Raw genomic sequence first — 24,123 nt, forward strand, 5'->3', positions numbered from 1 at the left:
AGTCAGATGTTCAACCGACTGAACCACCCCAGTGCCCCAGCACAGAGAATTTTTTGAAGAAGCAAAACTACCCTGTATAATAATGTAATGGTGGATACATGTCAATATATTTGTTTCCAAAGCCATAGAATGTACAACACACCAAGAGTAAACTCTAAAGGAAGCTGTGAGGGATACCTGGCTGGCTCAGTCAGTAGAGCATGCCACTCATGAGTTCAAGCCCCATATCGGTGGTAGAGATTTTTAAAAAAAAATAAAATAAGCTGTAAACTTTGGGTAATAATAATGTATTAGTGTAGGTTAATTGTAACAAATTTGCCATTCTGGTATAGCATGAGGAATACTGTGTAATAATATTATAAATTTTATTTAGTCAATAATATTGTAAAAACTATGTATGGTGACAAGTGGTAACGAGGCTTATCATGGTGATAATTTTTGTTTTGTATATAAATATCAAATCACTAGGTTGCATACTTGAATCCAATATAATATTATATGTCAATTATACTTCAATCAAATTTTTAATTAAAAAATTTTTAAAAATAGGGGCACCTGGGTTGCTCAGTTGGTTAGGGTCTTGATTTTGGCTTGGGTCATGATCTCAGAGTCCTGGGATAGAGCACCCATGTCAGGCTCCACACTCAGTAGGGAGTCTGCTTGAGGATTCTCTGTCCCTCTCCCTCTGCCCCTCCCTCCTCTCTCAAATAAATAAATCTTTAAAAATTTTTAAAACTAGGGACACCTGGGTGGCTCAGTTGATTAAGCATCTGCCTTCAGCTCAGGTCATGATCCCAGGGTTCTGGGATAGAGTCCCGCATCAGGTTCCTTGCTCAGCAAGGAGTCTGCTTCTCCCTCTGCCTGTGCGCTCACTCTCTCTCTCTCACTGACAAATAAATAAAATCTTTAAAAATAAAATAAAATAAAAATTCAAAAAACCCACAAATGTGCCACTCTGGTGTAGGATGTTGATAATGTGGGAGGATGCACCTGTGTGGAAACAAGGGATATATGGGAACTCTGTGTACTTTCCACTCAATTTTTCTGCCCTAAAAACCAGTCTATTAAAAAAATGATTTTAGGGGCGCCTGGGTGGCTCAGTCAGTTAAGTGTCTAACTCTTGATTTCAGCACAGTTCATGATTTTAGGGTTGTGAGATCAAGCCCCACGTTGAGCTCTGTGCTGGGCATCAAGCCTGTTTAAGATTCTCTCCCTCTCCCTCTCCCTCTTCGATCCCCCCCCACTCTCACTCTCTCTCTAAAAAAATAAATAATTTAATTGAAAGGAACATCAGGGACCTGTGGGACAACGACAAAGGATCTAAAGTTCCTATCTGGAAGAGGAGAAAGTGTGGAGTTGAAAAAGTACTCAAAGAAATTATGGCTGAAGACTTTTTAAATTTGGTAAGAGATACAAATGTAGGATTCAAGAAACTGAGTAAAACCCAAATAAGACAAACCTGAAGAAATCCACACCAGGATACATTATAGTCAAATAGCTGAAAACTAAAGACAAAGAAAAAAACTCTCAAAGCGGAAAGAGAAACAATACTTTGTCAGTAAAGAAATAGCAATTCAAAAGACAGAAAATTTCTCATCAGATACCATGGAAGCCAACAAAAAGGGACACAACATTTTTCAAAAGCTGAAAGAAAAGAATAGTGAATCTAGAGTCCTACCTCCAGTGATAATATCCCTCAGGAATGAAGGGGAAATCAAGACATTCTCAGATGAAGAAAAACTAAGAGCATTTGTCACAAGGAGACCTACGTGAGGGAATGGTTAATTGAAGTTTCCTAAACAGCAAACATAAAAGTAGAAATCTTAAAAAATTGGGAAGAAAACACATGATAAGCAAAACTATGGGCAAATACAATAGACTTCCTTCTCCCCTGAGTTGTCTAGTATTCGAAGGTTGTGGCCAGAAATAGAAAATTAATGTGGTTCTAAATGTACATAGAGGACATTTAAGACAATTGCATTATAAATGAGCGAGGGCAAAGGAATGCAAAAGGAGATAAGGTTTCTATGCTTCATTCAAACTGGTAAAATGACAACATCATAGATTTTTGGTAACACACACACACAAATGTACCTAGAGCACCCATTTAAAAAGTTATACAAAGAGTTACAGTCAAAAACATTATAGATAAATCAAAACTGAATTCTAAAAAAAAAAGTTCAAGTAACCCAAAGGAAGGCAGGAAAAAGAAAACAGAAATGAAAATAGAACAAACAGGAAAAAAATTAAATGGCAGACTTAAGCTCTAACATATTAATAACTACTTTAAATGTGGGTCTCCTGTGTGGCTCAGTCAGTTAAGCCTTGACTCTTGATTTCTGATCAGGTCATGATCTCAGGGTCATGAGGTCAGGCTCCGTGTGGGGCTCAGCACTGAGGAGGGAGTCTGCTTGAGATTCTCTCCTTCTCCCTCTGCCCCTCCCCTTGCTCACGTGCATGCATGCGCATGCACTCTCTCTCTCTAAAATAAATAAATCTTTAAAAAAATCTATCTTAAATGTAAATGACCTATGTATACCAATTGAGAGACAGAGATTAGGAGAGCAAATTAAAAGCCATGACCCAACTACATGCTATCTACAAAAAACTCACTTCAAGTACAATAATATTGGGAGGTTGAGAGTAAAAAGGCTAGAAAAATATATATCATGTAAACAGTAATAAAGAAAAAGGAGTGGTTATTTTAATATCAAAAAAGTAGATGTTAGAGTAAAGAAAATTACCTAAGAGAGAGAGGGGCATTACATAATGATTAAAGGAGTGAATCCACCAAAAAGACAAACTGATCCCAAATATGTAGGATTTGCAATAGAGGTGCAAAATAAGTGAAGCAAAACCTGGTAGAGCCGAAAAGAGAAATAGAAAAAGCCACAGTTACAGTTGGAGACTTCGTACACTCCTCTCTCAATGATAATAGAACTAGACAGAAAATCAGGAAAGATATAGAAATCAACAACACCATCAACCAATGTGATCTGAAGAACATTTATAAAATGTGTCACCCAACCATAGCAGAATATACATTCTTTTCCGGTGTCCATGGAACATATGTCAAGACAGAGCATATTCAGGGCCAGGAACAAACCCCAACAAATTTTTATTTTTTTTAAGTAGTCTCTATGCCCAACATGGGGCTTGAACTCCTGACTCCAAGATCAAGAGTTGCATGCTCCACACACTGAGCCAGCCAGGCGCCCCCAAACCTAACAAATTTAAATGAATTATGTTTAAATGTGTATGTTCTCCAACCACAAAGGAATCAAAGTAGAAATCAAAACCAGAAAGATAACAGGAAAATCTGCAAACACTTCGAAACTAATCATTCACTCCTAAATAACCCACAGGCCAAAGAGTCTCAAGGGAATCCAAAAAAATACATTGAACAGAATGAGAATGGAAATACAATATACCAAAACTTGTGTTTTTTGACAAAGGTGCAAAACCAATTCAATGGAGGGATCATAGTCTTTCCAAAAAATGATGCTGGAGCAATTGAAAAACCACAGGCAAAAGAATAATCTAAGACCTAAGCCTCAAACTTTACACAAAATAGATCACAGATTTAAATTTACAACCTAAAGCTATAAATCTTTGCATAAAAGACAGGACAAAATCTTTGGGATCTAGAGTTAGATAGAGTTCTTGACACCAAAATCATGACCCATAGGAAGAAAAATTGATCAATTGCACTTCATCAAAATTTAAACGTTTGCTCTGAGAAACACCAGGTAAAAAGATGGAAAAGACAAGTCAGGGTGTGGGAAAATATTTGCAAACCACAAATCCAACAAATAACTAGTACCTATGATATATAAAGAACTCTCAAAACTCAACTGTAAAAAACAGTCCAATTATAAAATGGGCAAATGACAGAAACATTTTACCCAAGAGGATATGGCACAGATGGCAAGAGAGCACACGCAAAAATGAACATGATTAGCCACCAGGGAAATACGAGTTAAAACTACAGTGAGATGTCACTACACAAGCATCAGAATGGCTAAAATAAAAAATAATGACAACATCAAAGGCTGGTGAGGATGCAAGAAAACTGGATTCCTCATACACTGCTGCTGGGACTGTACAATGGTACAGACACTCTGGAAAATGACTTCTTAAAAAACTAAAATACACTTATAATATGACCCAGCAGTTGCACTCTTGGGCATTTTCCCCAGAGAAATGAAGACCTTTGTTCACACAAAAACCTGTACACAAATGTTTACAGCAAGTTTATTCATAAGAACCCCAAACTGGGAACAACCCAGAAGTTGAATGGCTAAACAAACTATAATGTATCTATAACATGGACTACTACTTAGCAATAGAAAGAGGTGAAATTTAAGATATGCAACGACTTGGACAAATGTCCACTTTTCTCATTTATAAGAAAATGTGTGTGGGCGGGGGTGGTGTCTCAAGGGCCTTCCCGTTTGGGAATTCAAGATACAGATGAGCAGAATGGGGCAGGGTGAGAGCATATTTGGTGGTGTTTTTTTTTTAAGATTTTATTTATTTATTCGACAGAGATAGAGACAGCCAGTGAGAGATGGAACACAAGCAGGGGGAATGGGAGAGGAAGAAGCAGGCTCATAGCGGAGGAGCCTGATGTGGGGCTCGATCCCATAACGCCGGGATCACGCCCTGAGCCGAAGGCAGACGCTTAACCACTGTGCCACCCAGGCGCCCCAGGATGAGAGCATATTTGGAAGAGCTTCGGGGTTCGTATTTATTTTATATATTATTTCGTGTTTTAGAACTTTTAGAGATTCAAAACAAACAGAAAGAACTGGCTCGATGAATTCCGGCTGTTGTGTTTCACGGGCATCCTATGGAGCCCACTTTGGAACCCGGGAACTCAGGAGAAGGGGGATTTAGGGTAGTTGCATTTTGTTAGCAAAAGCCATAGAGTCGGCTTGGTTGCAGTGAATGAGTTAAAGAGTGGTTGTTGCCTTCTTACACTGAGATCTTCCACTTAAATTAGTGTAAGACCTAACCTGAAAGGACTCTGTGTCCCCAGGAACATTAGGAAATGTAAAGGTTCACCAGTCAAGGTACCTGAAAAACGAGAAAGGTCCATTGCCTCCTGAACACTACACTAGGAGTAAGGGGAAGTCCATCATCAGAGCACACTTAGCTGGTGGTATAGTGTTTGTTATGGGATCCTCAAGCATGACCAGCGTCTGCACTGTGTTCGGGTTTGGAAATGAAGTAGGGACTGAGCCCATGAACGATTCTACGGGACTGATTGCTACACATAATATTCAAAGTCGAGATTGTACACGCAGGATTGAAACCTCGCTAAAATCGGAAGCAACCGTTGGTTGCTGCGGGGTCTAATGGGGGCGTATTTAGGGTCTCCCAACAGCCAATCCTCCTGCCAGGCGTTTTCGAGGGGGCGTAGCCCTGAAGAGGCAGTGGCCAATGGCAAAGTGGCCGTGAATAGGGTGAGGCAAACTAGGGGATGACGTGAGCGGAATGCAGCAGCGAGGGGAGGCTGGGGACCCGCGGCGTGTTCCGAGGTTGGAGCTGTTAGTCTGAACTGTATCCGGTACTTCAGCTGCCACCCATCTTCCATTCTCACCTGCCGTTAAATATCATGGAAGATTCTCAGAGTGAGCAACAGCGGATAATACGACGCCACAACCGCGAGAAGAAAGAGCTGCAGGCCCGCATCCAGATCATGAAGAATTCGGTCCCCAGGAGCGACAAGACGAGAAGAAAGCAGTTGCTCCTGGACGTGGCCCGCCTCGAGGCTGAGATGGAGCAGAAGCACCAGCAGGAGCTGGAGAAGTTCGAAGAGAATTTCCCCGATTACGTCAACCTCGACTCCGTCACAGAAGATCTTGCCAAGATGGATCTTGAGAATCAGCCTCCCCGCCAGTCGAGGGCTCAGAGAAGGCGCGAAAGAAGGGCAGCCCTCGAGAGAGCGCACAGGGAGAGGATCGCCGAGGCCGAGATGGAGCACCTGGCCAGCTTCCGCCGTGAAGAGGAGGAGAAGATCGCTGCAATCCTAGGGCCCAAGAATCTGGAGCTGAAGGATATCCCAGCTGACGGCCACTGCATGTATCGCGCCATCCAAGACCAGCTGGTGTTCTCCGTGACCGTGGAGAGCCTGCGGAGCCGCACCGCTGACTACATGCGGAAGCACGTGGACGACTTCCTGCCCTTTTTCAGCGACGCAGACACCGGCAACGCCTACAGCCGCGAAGATTTCCTGAGCTACTGCGACGACATCGTGCGCAGCCCGTCGTGGGGAGGCCTGGTCGAGCTGCGGGCCCTGTCGCACGTCCTGCAGACCCCCATCGAGGTGATCCAGGCCGATTCGCCTGCCATGGTCATCGGGGGTGAATACCCCAGGAAGCCGCTCACCCTCGTCTACCTGCGCTACGCCTGCAACCTCGGAGAGCACTACAACTCGGTGAAGCAGCTCGATGCCGGCGCCGTCGGGGGCGCAGCCCCGCGCCTCTTCTAGGCCGGACACCGCCGTAGCCATTGCGGCCGCCATTGCCGCCGCCGCCGCCGCCGCCGCCGCCGTCTCGGTAGGCTCCGTTTTTTCCCCTTCGGTTTTCTCGGGGTTTTTTTTTCTTGCTTCGTTTTACTCGAAAGGTGAAGGCGTCCCCCCACCTTTTCCACCCCATCCCCCCAAGCCCGCGCGCCCCTACCTGGTCCTTCTATCCTCTTTTCTCCCTCATTCATTGCTTTGGGGGCTGGGGGAGACTCAGGACCAGGGAAAGGTCTGTACTGTACTACCTGAGGGGAGCAGGTTGGGCAAATTTTAACCGCTTCTTGCCCTTAAGGGTCCTTGCGCCCCTCACTGATGAGAATTGGTCCTGCTGCACATACTTTTGAGATCAAAATGGAAATTTCGTTTGATGCATTCTTAATTTGGGAAAAATTAGTTTGGCTCAGAATCTTCGAATTGTCCCTTGAATACATTGCATTTTAGATAAAGTTGGTATTTCTGTGATCCAAATGCTTTGCGAATGCCTTTTGCTTATTCTTGGGGAACAAATGTGTCGTGGGCTGTTTTGGGGGTTGCTTTTTACTTCAGCTGGGCGTCTGGAGATGTCTCAAGTTATGAACAAGAGCTCCTCTAGTATTTTGTTTTGTTTTTTTAATACAAACTTGTGTGGTTCGCAATTACTTTTACTTATTTAGGATTTGCTGAAGTCTATATAAGAGTGTTTGTTAAACTTAGAAATTATATGTATGTGCTAAACATAGAAATAAAATTTACAAAACCTGATAGGTAAGGTTCATTCTGAGATGTGAACGATCTTAAGTTAATTTCCTTTATTAAAGATAGGAAGGAATATGACTTTATTCAAGTAGTTGACCCATTTCATTTTGTGTACAACTGGTAGGAAGCAAAAAGCAACCCACCGAGAGACAGCTTAACTCTGTGAGACCAGAGCTAGTAAGTTTTCTTTACTGTGAGACATGAAAGGGAACTTTGTTCAAGCAGTTGATCCAGTTTGTTTTCTCTACAAGTGGTATAAAGTGTGAAAGATCTGAACCTAGCATATTTTCTTTAAATCCTAGAGATACGAAACTATTTTAAAAGATTTTAAGACCTAAAAATAGTTGATCCATTTTGTTGTATCTACAACTGGCATGAGGCAAAAAGAAGTGACCAATCTACTTTTGTTGATAGTCGAGACTTGTTGATAGCTTGAGTTTGCCAGTAGAATAGTAAAAGTGAAATGATCCAGAATAAACAATTTACAATTTTTTAAATCTTTAGATCATGTGTTTCAGTGAGGTTACTTCATTTCATTTAAAAATATCCATTGTACATGCCAAATGTTCTAAAAATATATATATAAATACAAAATTAAAAAAAAATATTTTGCAACTTGTTTTAAAAATAAAAGTTTTCAAAATACCTGGTTCTCTGTTTTTGTGTAGCAGACTTAGCTTGTACAGCGTTTGTATCCTAGGATCTGCTTCAGCAAAGGAATCCTGGAGGGTTAGGGAGAGGAGTTGGGGGCCAGATAAGGAGAGGACTGGCCTGGTAGCAGCCTGCAGTGGAGTGTTTCCCAGGAAAGGATTTAGGGAGGAACTTTATCTAGAGGCTGACCAGAGTTGATGTTTCACTTGGTGAAAAACATCCTGAAATGGTTTGTTTAGGGATGGTCTCATATCTGTGCATGAAGAAGAACTCCCACTTCCAGCAACTCAGTGAGTCAGGGCTACCTTGCAGAAAGGAAAGAAGTGCCACTGGTTTTGGGTTTTTTTTGGGGGGGGGTGGACGTGGGAGGGTGTTCCCAAAATGCAAAGAGGGAAATCCTGCCAGATAGCTCACCATGTAAATATGTGTCAGATAAGTTTCAGACGGCCAGCTGATTGAGACGAAGAGGCCCCTGAGAAAACCAGGGATTGGGGTGCATTATAAGAAGGCCTTTTATAGGGCTGAGAAGACTGGCTGGGAAGAGAGACAAGGCCCAGAAGGGAGACAATCTACAGAAGGGTGCCTGGCTGGGAAGGAGGGTAAAAGTTGGGGAAGGGGTCAGCCTAGAAGGAAGAATGGGACATGGCAGGGGAAAGGAGCACAGGCTGAGGAAAGGGACCAAGCTGATGAACAGGGCATAGGCAGCAAAGAGAGCCTGGGTAGAGGAGGGGAACTGCAGGGCGTATAGGACACAGGTGGGCAAAGGGGGCCTGACTGGGGACGTGGGCAAAGGCTGGTGAAGGCCTCTAGAAATGGGAAGGGTGCAACACTGGAGTGAGCTGCATTGGGCGGGGAAGGGGGCCTGGCTAGGGTAGGAGACCTTGATGGAGAGGGGAGCACAAGCTGGGAAAGAGGGCCTGGCTGCAGGAGGATTCCTGGCAAGGGAAGTGGTCCAGGCTGGGGGCAGGATCATAGGCTGGTGAAGGGCTTCTGGTAGGAGAAGGTGGCCCCAGCTGGAGTGGGTTGTATAAGGGGGGGGGGAAGGGAAGCTGACTAGGAACTAGATCACTTTTGGTCAAGGATTTGGGGTAGGGGGCTCAAATAAGACTGGAAAGGAGGCTAGCTGGGGACTGAGACACTGGAAGGAGGAATAGACTGGTGAAGGGGTTACTCGTTGGGGCAGACGGTCTGGCTGAAGGGCACACTGGTTGGTAAAGGGGTCCATGGTTGTTGAGTGGGGAAATGGCTGGCCAGGCTGCCTACCCAGGGGAGGGACACTTGCCTGGGAAAGAGGTCTTGAAGGAGAAGGGGCCTTCCTGGGGAAAGAGGCATTGACTAGGAAACAGGGTCTGATGGGGGGAGGACTGGATGGAGGGGGGATCCTGGCTGGTAAAGGAGCCACCAGGCTTAGAAGGTTGCACAAAGCTGGAGAGGGGGCCCAGGCTGGGATGCTAACATGGCTTGGGAAGGGAAAAGAGACCTGCCCCCAAAGGGGGCAGAGGCAGCAGCAGGGGTCCTTGCTAGAAAATTGGGCCTAGACAGAGAAGGGGGCTTAGGTAGGTAGGGGGCACAGGCTGGAGAAGGGCCATATGGTGTGGAAGTGGTCATGGCAGGAGAAGGGAGCCTGGCTGGGAATGGAGAGATGTCTGGGAGGTGCTGGCTGCAAGGCACTATGGTGCAAGCTGGGAAACGTGGCCTGGGGATAGAGGCTTAGGTGGGCAAACAGGGCCAGGCAGGGAAAGCATGCTTATCTGGAGAGTAGACCTGGCAGGGCAAGGAGGAATATCTTGGGGAAGAGGGAAAAGGCAGAGAAGAGGGACATGAAAGCGGGCAAGAGAACCTAGCTTTGGACCAGGGCACAGGGTGGGGAAATAGGTCTGGCTAGGAAGGGGATAATGGGGGAGGGGCTGGTTAGGGAAGGAGGAATTGGCTGGTCAAGGGAAGGAGGCATAGTTGAATTAGGGGGCAAAGGATGAGAGAGGAGTTTTTGACTGTTAAAGGTCGGGGGTAGGGGAAGCCTGGGGAAAGGCACCTGGCCAGGGAAAGAAATCTGGCTGGGAAAGTAGACATCAGCTGGGGAGGACATAGGCTGAGTGGGGAAGGGGCCTAGATGTGGGAATGTACCTCTCTGGCAAAGGGAGCACAGGCATGATCAGGTGGCCCAAGCTGAGGTTGGGAGACTGGCTGGAATGGGGGCCCTAGGAGTGAACATACCCTGGCAGGGAAAAGTGGCCTGACTGGAGAGGGGCTCTAGCAGGGGAATAGGGCCTGGGAGGGAAGGGGGAGGTTTGCCTGCAGAGGAACACGGAGGCCAGGAAAGGAACCTGGTGGTGGTAGCAGAGGTTTGGATGCCAAGAACGACATCAACTGGGCATGGGGGGGGGACCTGAAAGCAGGCGCCTTGACAGAGGTCCTGGCTGAGGGAGGGCGCATGGTTGAGGAAAGGGACCTAGCTGAGGAGGGGGGCATAGGACAGGAAGGGGAGGACTCCAGCAGAAGGGGAGCAAGATAGAGAAGGGACTTGGCTGAGGAAGGGGGCCTTACTGGGAAGGAGGCTTGCCTGGGAAGATGAGCATAGACTCGGGGAAGAGGATGTAGGTCCTTCAGTGAAGAGAGCCTGGCTGGGGGGAGAAGTCTGGCTGGGAAAGAGCTGCTACCTGGCGAAGGAGACATGGTCTTAGCATGGGGACACCTGGGGGTGAAAGGGTCCTGGCAGGGAAAGATCACATAGCTGCGGAGGGGATTTGACAGATAATTCAGAACTGAGAGAGGAGGGTGTTTGGCTGGGGAAAGAGGCACTGGCTCTGACAGGCCAGTGAAGGGGCAGCTCCTTGGGAAAGTGATCCAGCTGAAGAGGGAAAAGCCTGGGCCCAGGCTGAGGAGGGGTAACAAGCTGGGGCAGGGGATCCGTGATGAGGGTTGTTGCGAAGGGGATCCTGTCTGAGAATGTGGTTCTGCTGGGGAGGAGGTAGAGGTGGGTGGAGAGGGGTAGAGGGGCAGCCTGCCTAGCAGGGGAAGGAAGCCCATCTAGGGAGCTGGCCTTGGCTGGGGAAGGGGCCTTAGTTGGGGAGTTAGGCATAAGTAGATGAAGAGAGCCCAACCAAGTTGAGGGGACCTGGCTGAGAGAGAAGGCATGGCTGGGTTCCACATTACAGGCAGGGTAAGGGCTTCTTATGAGGAAAGGGTAATCTCCTGAGACAGGCTGAATAATGTGGAAAAGGTGGCCCAGCCCTAAGGGGGTAGGTATTGACTGAGGAGCAGGGTTAGGGAAGTGGATCTGGGTGAGGAATGGGGAATAGGCTGGTGACAAGGGCCAGCGGCTTGGCTGGTATAGAGTATAAATTAATATGGGGTTTAAAAAAAAAGGATTCCTGGCTTTTGAAGGGGGAAGGGCTAGGGAGTGGCACCTGGCTAGGGAAGGAGACACTTGCTAGGGAAGGGATTCTGTAGAATTATCTGCACCTAAAGTAGGTGGGTACTGGATGTGGATGGGGCACTGTTGGGGGGAAGGGTGTGCTGGCTAGAGGATGGGGCATGGGTTGGGCAAGGGCCCTATCTGGGGAAGAGGGCACTCCTGGATGATGTGAGCCTTGCTGGGATGCGTGGGGTGGGGCGGGGTGGGGGGTGGCTGGTGTTGCCCAAGGAATTTTGTGGCAACTAACCAAAGACAGCACACAGCAGAGTCCCACTGTAGAAGCTATCCCTGAATCTGAGGGAAGTAACTCTGTCTTGGGAACCCTAAAGATCTCACTGGGCCTGTTCCAGCTGCCTCCATTGCGTCTGCCTTCAGCCAGAAGGAAGAGTTACCCCAGGCCAGATCCTAACCAGGCCCAGAGCACAAACCAACAGAGAGTCTTCATTATGGGATCTGGCGGGGCGTGAATGATGACGTATGGTCTGTTCCGGTTTGTAGCAATGACCTCAGTCACTGAAGACAGTGCCTGTGCTGGGCAATTTCATGTCCAAAAGACATGAGCACTAGTCCCAAAGGCATCCAATTCCAGAAGCAACTTTCATTCGTTTGCTGTTTTTCATTTGTGCTTTGTCGTGTTGCCCCCTCCTGCCACAGCAGCCAAAAATAAAGTACATTTGTCTGGGTCTGAAGTCCAGCTCATCTAATCTACTTCCTGGCTTTGTGACTTGGATAAGTCACCAAATCTTCCCTGGCCTCAGTTTCCTCATCTATAATACGGGACAATTAATACCTGTCTTAGAGATAGCCCTCAGGATGTTAAGTGCATTAAATGAAAATAGAGGATGCCTGGGTGGCTTAGTCGCTTAAATTTCAGCCTTCAGCTCAGGTCATGATCCCAGGGTCCTGGGATTGAGTCCCGCATGGAGCTCCCTGCTCAGCAGGGAGCCTGCTTCTCCTTCTGCCTGCCGCTCCCCCTGCCTGTGAGCGCGCTCTCTCTCTCAAATAAATAAATAACATCTTTAAAAATAAAAAAAAGAAAATACATACAAAGTGCCCAGTAAATATTAGCTACTGTTAGTGTCATTATCTAGGAGCCCAAGAACACAACATAATCAGCTGGGGCAGCAACCACGCCTTGATTTTGTCTATTGTGATTTTGGGGGCAACTTGGCCTCTTCCCATAGGTCTCACAGGGGAAGCAGAGCTTCTTCCAGGTCTGTCTGCCCCAGCTGTTACAGCCAGAGCTTTCAGGGCTGCAGTGTGAAAGCAGAAGCCACCAGAGTTCACCCCAAGTGCTTTTCTGGGGACAGGGTGGCCTGCATGCAGGGACACTTCAGACCAGCCAGCATCTGCCTTCTGGGCTTTTTCTACATGAACACATAGACATGCATTTTTTTAAAAATAAAATTGGTATTCTGTTCAAGCTGCCTTTTTTTAAAAAAAAGAGAGAGAGAGAGCATAGGAGTGGGGAGGGGCAGAGGGAGAAGGAGAGAGAGAATCCCAAGCCGACTCCATGCTGAGCACAGAACCCAATGCGGGGCTCAATCCCAAGACCCTGAGATCATGATCTGAGCCGAAATCATGAGTCGGATGCCCAACCTGCTGAGCCACCTAGGTGCCCCATCTATTGAAGGTACTTTTTTTAATTTAACAATACATTATAAGCATTTCCCTATGTCCTTAGTCTTCAGTATGATCGTTTTGGTGCCTATATTGTAGCCTGTGAATGTGCCATAATTTATCCTATCCTTTTGTTGGACATTTAGATTGCTTTCAGTTTCTCAGCACTATAAATATGCCACTGTAATGTCCTTGTAGCTGAATGTTTGTCTATATTTCTGATTATTTCCTTTTGATGGGATTTCTGGAAGTGATCTAGGTCAAAAAGAGAGCCTTTTCATACATACTGCTAAATTGCCCTCCAGAAAGATTGCGCCAATTTACACTATCAGGGTGTGAGAGTGTTATTTTCCATATGGTTGCCAACTGAAAATTATCATCTTTGCTAATTTGTTAGATGAAAAACATTGTATTAGTGGGGCGCCTGGGTGGCACAGCGGTTAAGCGTCTGCCTTCGGCTCAGGGCGTGATCCCAGCGTTCTGGGATCGAGCCCCACGTCAGGCTCCTCTGCTATGAGCCTGCTTCTTCCTCTCCCACTCCCCCTGCTTGTGTTCCCTCTCTCACTGGCTGTCTCTATCTCTGTCGAATAAATAAATAAAATCTTAAAAAAAAAAAAGAAAAAAGAAAAACATTGTATTAGTTGACCCTCTGTTGATAACTAGTATGGAAGATATTCATCTAAGTGTTTATTATCATGTCAGTTTCATTCGTGCAGGAACAAACAATTCTTATTTTATTGCCTGTTCCTGAACTTTGCTTAATTTTCTATTTGTCTTTTTCTTATGGATTTTAATAGGTCCTTCCACTTGTCATTTGACTATTTAACAAGAAATATTTTCTGACTTTTCGCATATGCTAAAGTTCAAAATTATAATGAAATCTGCCTATCAATCTCCTTCTTTATGGTTTCTGCCTCGGTGTCGTGCTTAGAAAGGGGTTCCCCATCCTGAGTCTGGATCAGTATTCCTGTATACTTTCCTTCAGGTGTTTATGCTTTCTCTTACTATTTAACTGTATTTAACATCTCCACCTGGAAATGACTTGGGTGTAAGATAAGGAAAGACATTGATTTTCCCCCATTATGGTAATTAGCCATTTATTGACTAACCCACCATTTCACCACTGATTTGAAGTACAACCTTCCACATGTATTACGCTCTTATAATATGAGGGTAAATCTTTTCAATCAGTCACACCAAACAGCTGCATTCCAGTGACCTCGGTCTGCAACCGCCAGCTGTCTATTCGTCCACTCATTCCGTATTTTCAGATGAGAACAACAGAAGTAGAGGTGATAAACAATAGAGATAGAGGGCTAAGAGATCTAGTCCCAGCCTTCACCATCTAGCGGAGATGGCAGACAGGAAAATTGAAATAAACAGAAAGCACGACCAGTGCTGTAACAAAAGGAGGCACAGAGGAAGGACACCTCATCAGACCTGGGGCATCAGGGGAACTTAGGAGGCCCTTACAGAGGACAAAGCCCGAGGGGAGGCAGGAGTGAAAGAACAGGGTGTCTTCCTACTTACTGGAGCTGGTGGGGGTGGAGAGGTGAGGGGGTTGTGGGAAGAGTCTGGAGAGGGAGCCGGGCATGGTGGCCTGGCCTTAGTAAACATGAGTTTTACTCACAGTATTACAAATTAAATAGGGACAAATTAATAACATTTTTCATCACATTAGTAAAGAAATGAAGTTTGAGAATATGTTGATGGGGAAACAGGTACCCTCAAACACTGTTGATGATACTTAAATAGGTACAATCTCTTTGGAGGGCAATTTGACAACAACCACCAAATTTAAAGCACACAAACCAGTATCAGTTATATTTTTATGGGTAAAAATAGACTGTTTCTCTTGTGCATGACTAAAGTGAAATATATTCAAAAGGATAATATTGCTTGCTTTTGAGAAGGGGAACTGGGTTGCTGGAGGAAAAGGACGGGTGGTGGCAGCTTTTCACTGGTGAAATCTCTTGAACGTCTGATATTTTGAACTATATGAATTAATAAATCAATCTAAAGCTAACTCACTAAATAAAGTACACATAGCTTTTGACCTAGCAGTCTACATTCAGGGCTCTATACTACAGATCCACATATTACACAACATTATACTTCAAGGATGTTAATTACAGCATTGTTGGTCGAAGCAATAATCTGGGTACAACCTAAATATCCTCAGGAAGGACTAGCTGAATAAATTTTGAATCATCCGTATGAATTGTTTCATGTAGGGAGAGGGGTAGAAATGGTAGGTGGAAGGAGAAAGATGGTGAGCTCTTACTTTTAAACTATATGCTTCTATATAGTTGAATTTTTTATTGTAGTTACATATACATTTGTGGTTACACATATAATATATAAATAATATATATTTATATAAATGTCTCAATTTTAGGAGATATAAGTCTATTTACATTCTAGATATAAATTTATACGATATCCATTTTAACTATTTTTAAGTATACACTTCAGTGGCACTGAGTATATTCACATTGCTGTGCAACCATCACCATCCGTCTCCTGGAATTTCTCATCTTCCCAGATTGAAACTCTGTATCCATTAAATGATAACCCTGTTCTCCCTCCTGAAAGCCCCTGGCAACCAACATTCTACTTTCCATCTCTCAATCTGACGACTGTGGGTATCTCACCTAAGTGGATTCATACAACATTGGTCCTTCTGTGACTGGTTTATTTCATGAGGCTTAATGTCCTCAAGTTTCACCCATGTTGAAGCAGGCATAAGAATTTCCTTCCTTCTTAAACCTGAATAATATTCCACTGTGTGTATATGCTACATTAGGGGTTATCCATTATATTGTTGAATATTTACGTACAACGCTGGATCTAAAAAAATTGAAAAAATAATTTTAAAAAACTAGGACAGTTTTCCTATCTTCTTTTTGCTCTGGAATAGTGCAAGTAGGATAGGAATTATCTGTTCCTTGAAAGTTTGAAAGAATCCATTCACTCTTGAAACTGGGTCTGGGCCTTTTTGGAAGTAAGAGCCTTTGACAGTCAGGTACAGTCCTTGGAAGAAAAGCTATGCAATGTGAAAACAATCATAATTTATCTAAACTAGACAGGGGCAGAAATTGAAGAACAAGAAATCAGAAGGTAAAGAGTAAATGTGACAATTTTATGTCTCAGAGGGTGAGTTAAAGATACCATTTCACTTTTGAAGTTGAAAAATTGAGAATGATAGCCTTAAGCATAGTGCTTAACATCATAAAATAACCACCATTAGAACTAAAAACAGATTGCCTATGCTTCCAGTTAGAAGATTTAAAAAAAAAAAGAAGAAGAAAAAGATGGGGCGCCTGGGTGGCTCAGATGGTTGGGCGTCTGCCTTGGGCTCGGGTTGTGATCTGCAGGACCTAGGATCGAGCCTGGTGTCAGGCTCCCAGCTCCACAGGGAGTCTGCTTCTGCCTCTCCCCCTGCTTATGCTCTCTCTCTCTCAAATGAATAAATAAAATCTTTTTTAAAAATAAATAAAAAGAAGAAAAAGAAAGAAAAGAAAATCTAGCTCTTGGAACAACAAATAGAAAACAAAGGAAATGGAAAAAAACAGTTTACTGGCCTTCCTCCGTGGGGAGCGGGGAGGTTTGAGAGGAGTAGGTTAGCTTATGCATTTTTCTACCCAGTGTCTTCATTTTTACTTTGGTGTCAGGGATTTTGCATATGAACATACCGAGACTGTGCTCTGCTTTTGTGTTCCTAGTTTCAGAAAGAAGATGTCTTCTTCTTTTTTTTTAATGATTTTTTATTATATTATGTTAGTCACCATACAGTACATCCCCAGATTCCAATGTAAAGTTCGATGCTTCATTAGTTGCGTATAACACCCAGTGCACCATGCAATACGTGCCCTCCCTACTACCCATCACCAGGCTATCCCCTTCCCCCACCCCCCTCCCCTCTGAGGCCCTCAGTTTGTTTCTCAGAGTCCATAGTCTCTCATGCTTCATTCCCCCTTCCGATTACTCCCCCTTTCTTTATCCCTTTCTTCCCCTACCGATCATCCTAGTTCTTATGTTCCATAGATGAGAGAAATCATATGATAATTGTCAAAAAGAAGATGTCTTCTTATCTCTTTTTTATTCCATTTTATTTCAGTGGGTCTTTCCTAGGAGAATTATGCAAATGCACATTTATTCAACCATCAAGTCCCAACTTCAGTTTGAATGGAAAAATGTGTCCCCTAAATATGTTTATTACTTCTGAATGACTTTTGCCAAAACAACTTTAACCACTGACCTAGGGCCCTCCATGGGCCCTTCCAGCTAGCTCCCTCCATGTCTCTTTTGGTGTGTCTCTCTCTCGGTCTGTCTGTCTCTCTCATTCTTTCTCATACACCCCCCACACCACACACAAACCTAGGACCTGTCTCTAAACATTGTGTGTGACCCCACAACATCACAAGGCAGGAGCAAAAGGGAAGCAGTTTTGGTTTGGCATAAGAAAGAACCTGCTGGGCGCCTGGGTGGCTCAATCAGTTGATCACCTTTGACCTGGGATCAAGTCCCCCATCGGGCTCCCTGCTCAGCGGGGAGCCTGCTTCTCCCTCTGCCTCTGCCACTCTCTCTCTCATGAATAAATAAATAAAATCTTTTTAAAAAAGAATGTGCTGATAATCAAAGATATTTGAAAATATAAAGAACCATCTCACAAGGTGATGAGGTCTCTGTTATTGGAGGTGTGTAAGCCCAGGCTGGATAAACACCACCTCACAGAGGTTTTCAGGTAGTTCAAGTATCTAGTGGGCACTTAGAAGCTTTCCACCTCGCCTGAGAAAATGAAAGAGGAGTTTTTGTTTGTTTCTTTCTTTCTTTCTTTTTCTTTTCTTTTTTTTTTTTTTTTTTTTTTTTTTTTTTTTTTTTTTTTTTTTTTTTTTTTTTTTTTTTTTTTGCCTGGAGGTGGGGAACAAACTAGAAGGGAAGCACAGGAGTGCCAGGGCATGGGCAGGGCTGAGCTGGGAGCCCTAAAGGAGGTTTGATAGGTCCCTTTTACCCAGGTGAGCCCTCTTTCTAGAACTGCACAAATGTTAATCTCTCTGTCAGGCCTTGCTCAGTCTTGAGGAGTTTAGGAACACACCAGTCTTGTTGAACTGTAGGAGTGGCCAGAAGTGGCGATACCACAACTGTGATGTTGACTCTAGCCCTTGTTCTTAAGTGCAAAACTGCTGCTTCAGCCGGCTTGGAGAGTTGCTCAAGGGACCTATTCTGATGAATTGCCTAGAATGATAAGGACACACTCACAAGTGTGTAAATACTGCTTCTGGAAATACTTGAGGGGGGTTGAAAACAGCTTGTTCTCTTAAGTGTCCTATTCAGTTCAACTAAATATACCGAGGATCTCCAGTAGCAGGCACTGCTGGCTGGGTAAGGCCTCAGGAAGGCCAAGGTGGCCTGACAGCCTCAGAGGTGGGAGCAACACAAATCCAAGGGACTGCCGAGGTAAGGCCCACCAGTAGGTACTGTGGTCCAGGAAGAAGATGAGGAAATGAAGTGGGAATGCTCTGGGACACCTTGGGACTGATTGAAGCTGGGTGGAAGAGGGAATCGGGAGCCTCGAAAGGTCAGCTTAGATTTAGGCAGGCAGCCCTGAAGGGAAAGGCACTTCAGGCTGAGAGGACCCCATTAGGCAAACGCACAGAGATGGCACTGGGCGAGATGTGAGTAAAGAACAGTTGTTCACATCTCCAGCATCTGTTTTCCCCACTCCTGCAAAAGTCCCCACCTTCTTTTTGGGGTTTCATCCCTCTGTCACCTTTTTGGGGTAAAGGGGGGGGGTCATCACCAGGGCCCGCCCCCTTCCGGCCTCCCAATCAAAACACCGGTTCTCCCAGGCCACAGCGATTGGCTCAAGCTGAATCTGTGACTTGGGTTCGTTCAATCAGAGTGAAACCCAGGATTTGGTGAGCACATGCACTTTGTAGCTCTTTTTTTTTTTTTTAAAGGTATTATTTATTCGACAGAGATAGAGACAGCCAGCGAGAGAGGGAACACAAGCAGGGGGAGTGGGAGAGGAAGAAGCAGGCTCACAGCAGAGGAGCCTGATGTGGGGCTCGATCCTATAACGCCAGGATCACGCCCTGAGCCAAAGGCAGGCGCTTAACCGCTGTGCCATCCAGGCGCCCCTGTAGCTCTTTTGAACCTGTGAGAAAGTCTAGAGCCTGGGTCATCTTTCAACCTGACCCTTGGGGGAGGGCCTGGGGGCCGCAGTTACGAGGGGGCCTCAGGTGAAGCCACCGTGGGAAATCACCAAATTGAATCAGTTCTTAGGAAGAGGTTAGTTAAGGCCATATGGAATTGGAGGTGAGTTCTAAGTTCTTGGAAAGTCTCAATCAGCATTTTGTTTGAAAGAAAGTAGGGCGGAAATGGATAACAGCTGTTTCCCATGTTCACATGGCCACTTTAGCTGGTTTCTCAGCTACCTTGAAAGCAGGGAGGGAATACTCAGGGTATTCTACCCCTTAGGGAGTGGCCTTTCTAAGTCGTAAGTGGGAAATCTGGGGACCGTGGCAGCCTGATTGAGTTCGTTTGCTCTCTCCGGGAAACGCCAGCATGACTGTGGGGGTTGGGGGGGTTGGTTCTGGGAGTATCTGGTTTCTGATGCTGAGGACCAGGTTCTGTAGCAACTTCATGAGCTGCCTTCCTATAGGACCCGGACTCAGGAACCAGCCACACCTGAGAAGAGAGAAAATTTCCGCAACTTGCTCCACCCTTCGAGGAAAAAAATCTTCCCTACAGAGGAGTTAGAATGTTGTTCTAGAGGCACTAGAATCCATCGGTAGTTTGTTTTTCAGACAGAATGACACATCATACCTATGCTTTAGGGATGAGGAATCTGGTGGCATTTGGGGGATAAAATGGATTGCAAGGAGAGAGATTGGAGGCAAGAAGGTGATTTGAGAGACCCTCTTTTCATCCATGACAGAGGAGAGTGCCCCGGCCTGGGGCTGTGGCAGCAGGGAGAGAAGAAGGGACCAGTGATGAACACTGGGAATGGAATTAACATTCGTTTTATGTGGACAGTAAGGAGGAAGGCAGGATCAGGGGTGATTCCCTGGTTTTTGGCTGGAGTAACTGAGGAAATGGTTCACTGAGATTGGCTCTTAAAAATCCCTTAAATTGCCAGCGAAATACAGTGTCCCAGCTTCATGTATACAACCTTTGTACACTAAAGCTTTTTGTACCTCTGAACCAAACTAAAAGGAGGCACAAGTGAGCATGAGCGAGTGCATACTATCTTAGAATGGATACATGAGAAATGCTGAGGAGACAACCTCAGTGCTGAGAACAGGGTGTGAATGCATTGCTTATTCAAAATATAAATATAGTTTCAATTTTTAAACATAAAATTAAAATTAAATAATGTCAGTAGCAAACTAAGCATATGTCAACAGCACCCAACAGTAACTCTCAACAGTACTGTCACCAAACTCAGAATTATTCAGTTGCTAATAATGAGACTGGAGCTTCGGTAGGATAATGCAGGGGTGGGGGGCTCTGGCACCCTTTCTGCAGATGTAATGTGCTCGGCCTCCTTTTCCCCATCATTCCCCACTGGATAAACTATTTGATCAGAGTTCATAGCCTCTCTCTTTGTCGTAGGCACATCCCACCCCTTTCAAGGAAAGCACCAATTCTCAGAGATAATAAAATCTAAATCAGCATTTTAAAAGTAATGTATTTTTTTTCTGAATTCAGACCAACAGTGGATTTTGAGTTTTGCATAGTTTGCAAAGCAGTTTCTGTGTCTTTCCTCTGCTTCTACTGGTGTAGAGACCTGAGGCCAACTACAACGCCTTGTCTAAAAGCAGACCCACTAAACCCTGGTGACACACACACACACACACAGAAACTGCAGCAGAAGCTTTGAAATTTAAGAACTTTCTGTTTTGCTTTGTTGTTTTGTTTTTGTTTTCTCTTTACTTTGAGTCAGGTCAATTTTTTTAGCCTTGGTGTGTTCCCCGCACTCATCTTTGAAGATAGAAGGGAAGTCCCCAGAGACCAAAGCAGGGAGGGTGATAGGCAGGTAGGACTGGGGAGCAGCTGTTATAGTTCCATTTGCATAGAATAACCTTGGCAAGAATAGACACCAAATATTAACAGAGGTTTCCTCCCAGTGGAATTACAGGTGAATTGAATTTCTCCAGATTATTGCCAGTGAGCATTTTACATTGTTTTTCATTAACAACACATCAGTGTAACGATTCCTAGATACCATGACTCATTTATTTTTTTTATAATTTTTATTTTGTTATATTAGTCACCATACAGTACATCCCCAGTTTTTGATGCAATGTTCCATGATTCATTATTTGCATATAATACCCAGTGCACCATGCAATATGTGCCCTCCTTAATACCCATCACCGGCCTATCCCATTCCCCCACCCCCTCCCCTCTGAAGCCCTCAGTTTATTTCCCAGAGCCCACAGACACGAGAGACTCATTTAAATGATTTTGTAGTATTTTTTCTGCAAACAAAATGTCTTTCTTTAAATAAGAAAAAAAAACCTTAATTTTCAAATGCTTTCTTTTTGCTTTAATGGAAAAACAATCAGCTGTGATGTTTTTTCAGTGAATAAAAATTTCCCCAAACAGGCTTGCTGTAATGTTCAAATTTTAAACATTTCAGTGATGTAGCGTGCTAACTCTATACACAACAGCTAACGTGATTAAAAGTTAAAATCTTCCTTAAGGCACTGAAAATCATTATAATGAATAATTCAAATTAAATTTTTTTAATTCAGTGTTTTCCTAAAAATAGCTTTATGTCTTCAGAACTTAATAGAAAAATGGAGCTACAAAGTAGTTTGTAAAATAAGACCATACAAGCAATAGGTAGGTAATTTACGGTAAAATTAATTGCCCTTCTAAATTTTTAGGTATTACATAAAAACCATAATATCTTAAAAAAATGAATTTTTACAAAGGGAGGCTTCTGGGGTAATGGTACTGCTGTATTTATTGATCTGAGTACATACAGATATATTCCTGTGGAAAAACTCACTGGGTTGTATCCTTATGAAATGGGCACTTTCCTATATATGTGTTATTCTTCAATAAATAATACTGAAAACAAAAAAGAGGGGAAAGTCAAACAGAATTGAAGGTCACAGAATTTCAGGAGGAGGATTGAGACTAGGTTGTTGGGCATTTTGAAGAAGAAGAATAAAATAAGAACTACCATGTGTAATGGCTAATAACTATAATGAACACTTAGCCATGTGCCAATAATTGCTGTCTGCATTTTATGTATATTAATAAACTTAACCCTCCCCAACCCTATGAGGTGTGTACTATTATAGTTCTCACAGATGAAGAAACTGATGTACAGAGTGGGTAAGTAACTTGTCCAGGGAGATTATAAACTACTCTTTCAAGAAATTTATGGTGAATGAAAAGACAGAACAGTAATTCATGCAGAAAGCAGGAAGTTTGGGGTTTTTGTTGTTGTGGGCAGTGTTGAGTGCATTTATGACTTGAGGAGAGAAGCCAGAGAGAAGGGGAAAGAGAGCAAAAGTGCTTAATCCTCACCTGGAAGGCCAGCGGAGGGTGGATCAAGAACCCATCCATGTACACTTTTGCCCAAGGGAAAGGTGCCTTCTAAGATCTGAAGAAAGAGTTTTGTGCAATGGAGAGCTGAGAGGTCCCACATCAGGTAAAGGGCATGGTGAGGACCTTTGCTGAGCCCTAAGGAAGCCAGGAGAGTATAAAGAAAGCTGGAGAAAACTTCAAGTGAGGATTACTCAGTGTTTATGACAGGTAAAATGATGGTAATTGCTCATTTCTGGATCCCACCCCAGGCCTACTGAGGCAGACTCTGGAGATAGAGCCCCAGTGTCTGTGTTTTTAACAAACTCTGAAGGCAGTTCCAATGACCCTGAGTTTGAGAAACCTACTGGTTTATGAGACCCACAGGCCCCGGGAGATGAAGGGAAGATGGGTCTACCCTGCAATACAGAGCATGAAGGGGTAGTTTCCCCCAGGAACTTGAAGTTTTAAATATGTTCTCCAAGAGATTCTGATGTAGGTGGTCTGTGGACACACGGGAGAAATTGGCCTCAAAGGTGACAGTGGCTGAGCATGTGGGCTTTGGAGCTAGATTCTAAACACTGCTATTTATTTCCCATGCTACCTTTGGCAAGTTAGTTGACCTCTCTGTGCCTCAATTTCCTCATCTGTTGCTGTGAGGATTAAATACACTAGTGTGTGTAAAGTGCTCAAAACATAATAAACACTCACCACTCAATAAATATTAGCTATTAGTATTGCTCTGTTTATTATTCACCACAGTTGGAGGGCCCAGGGCCACCGACAGTGTAGCGTATGAGAAGTGGGTTAGGCAATGGAATATTTGAGCAGATTCATGAAAATAACCTGGGGAGTAGAAAAGACAGTCTTGTGACCAGAGGAGAGCTCACAAGGCAAAAAGGGAAGTGGCAGAGTGAGGGCTGTACCCACTTACTAGGGTCTCTGGTTGACAGAGACACTTCTCTTGTTCTCTCTTGATGTACCTTTGCACTTAATCCTGCTTGTTAAGGGGAGCACAGATGATCTGGGGAGAGAGCTGGAACCCAGGTCCCATGAAAAACAGTTACAGGAACTGGAGCTGTTTAGCTTGGAGAAGACTGAAGGCAGTGTCTTTTCTGTACCTTTGAAAGGCTGTTGCAAGACAGCGAGAGCAGATGGGTGGGGTGGGAGCCAGAGAGCTAGGACCCATAAATGGATAGAAACCATGGAGAAGCATATTTCAGCTCACACAAGGACTTTCTAACAGTACTGATCAACCATGAATCAGAATAGATACCTTGGGAGGTAAAGAGCTCCCTGTCACTGGTGCAATGCAAGCTGCGGTTGGATGACAGCTTTATAGCAGAGAACATTTAAGTGGCTGTTTGAACTTTATAGCATACAACACATTGTTCTATGTTAGTTTTCAGCAGCCTGGTTTCATTTCCATAACCCTTGGCTTTGTTAGCCCTATTTGAATATCTGGTAGCCCGGTCATAATTAACATACTAGGCAACGGATGTTGGGGAGCACTCTGAGTATCCCTTAGGCTCCAGGGATTGGGTCCGTGCGTAGTTCTCTCTTCCAGCTACCATCATCTCTCCCTTCCCAGACTGCCTACAAAGTCAGATACATCTCTCCAGTT

General features: G+C 44.4%; 1 protein-coding gene across 1 annotated transcript; it reads left to right on the forward strand.

The window, feature by feature from the left end:
• Positions 1 to 5,620: 5,620 nt before the first annotated feature.
• Positions 5,621 to 6,496, forward strand: OTUD6A (OTU deubiquitinase 6A). Its single transcript, XM_002918008.1, has one exon. It carries the CDS (start codon positions 5,621 to 5,623, stop codon positions 6,494 to 6,496), a length of 876 nt encoding a protein of 291 aa, XP_002918054.1.
• The last annotated feature ends 17,627 nt before the right edge of the window (positions 6,497 to 24,123 follow it).

This window comes from Ailuropoda melanoleuca, chromosome X, assembly GCF_002007445.2.
Source record: "Ailuropoda melanoleuca isolate Jingjing chromosome X, ASM200744v2, whole genome shotgun sequence".
NCBI classification, from domain to species: Eukaryota; Metazoa; Chordata; class Mammalia; order Carnivora; family Ursidae; genus Ailuropoda; species Ailuropoda melanoleuca.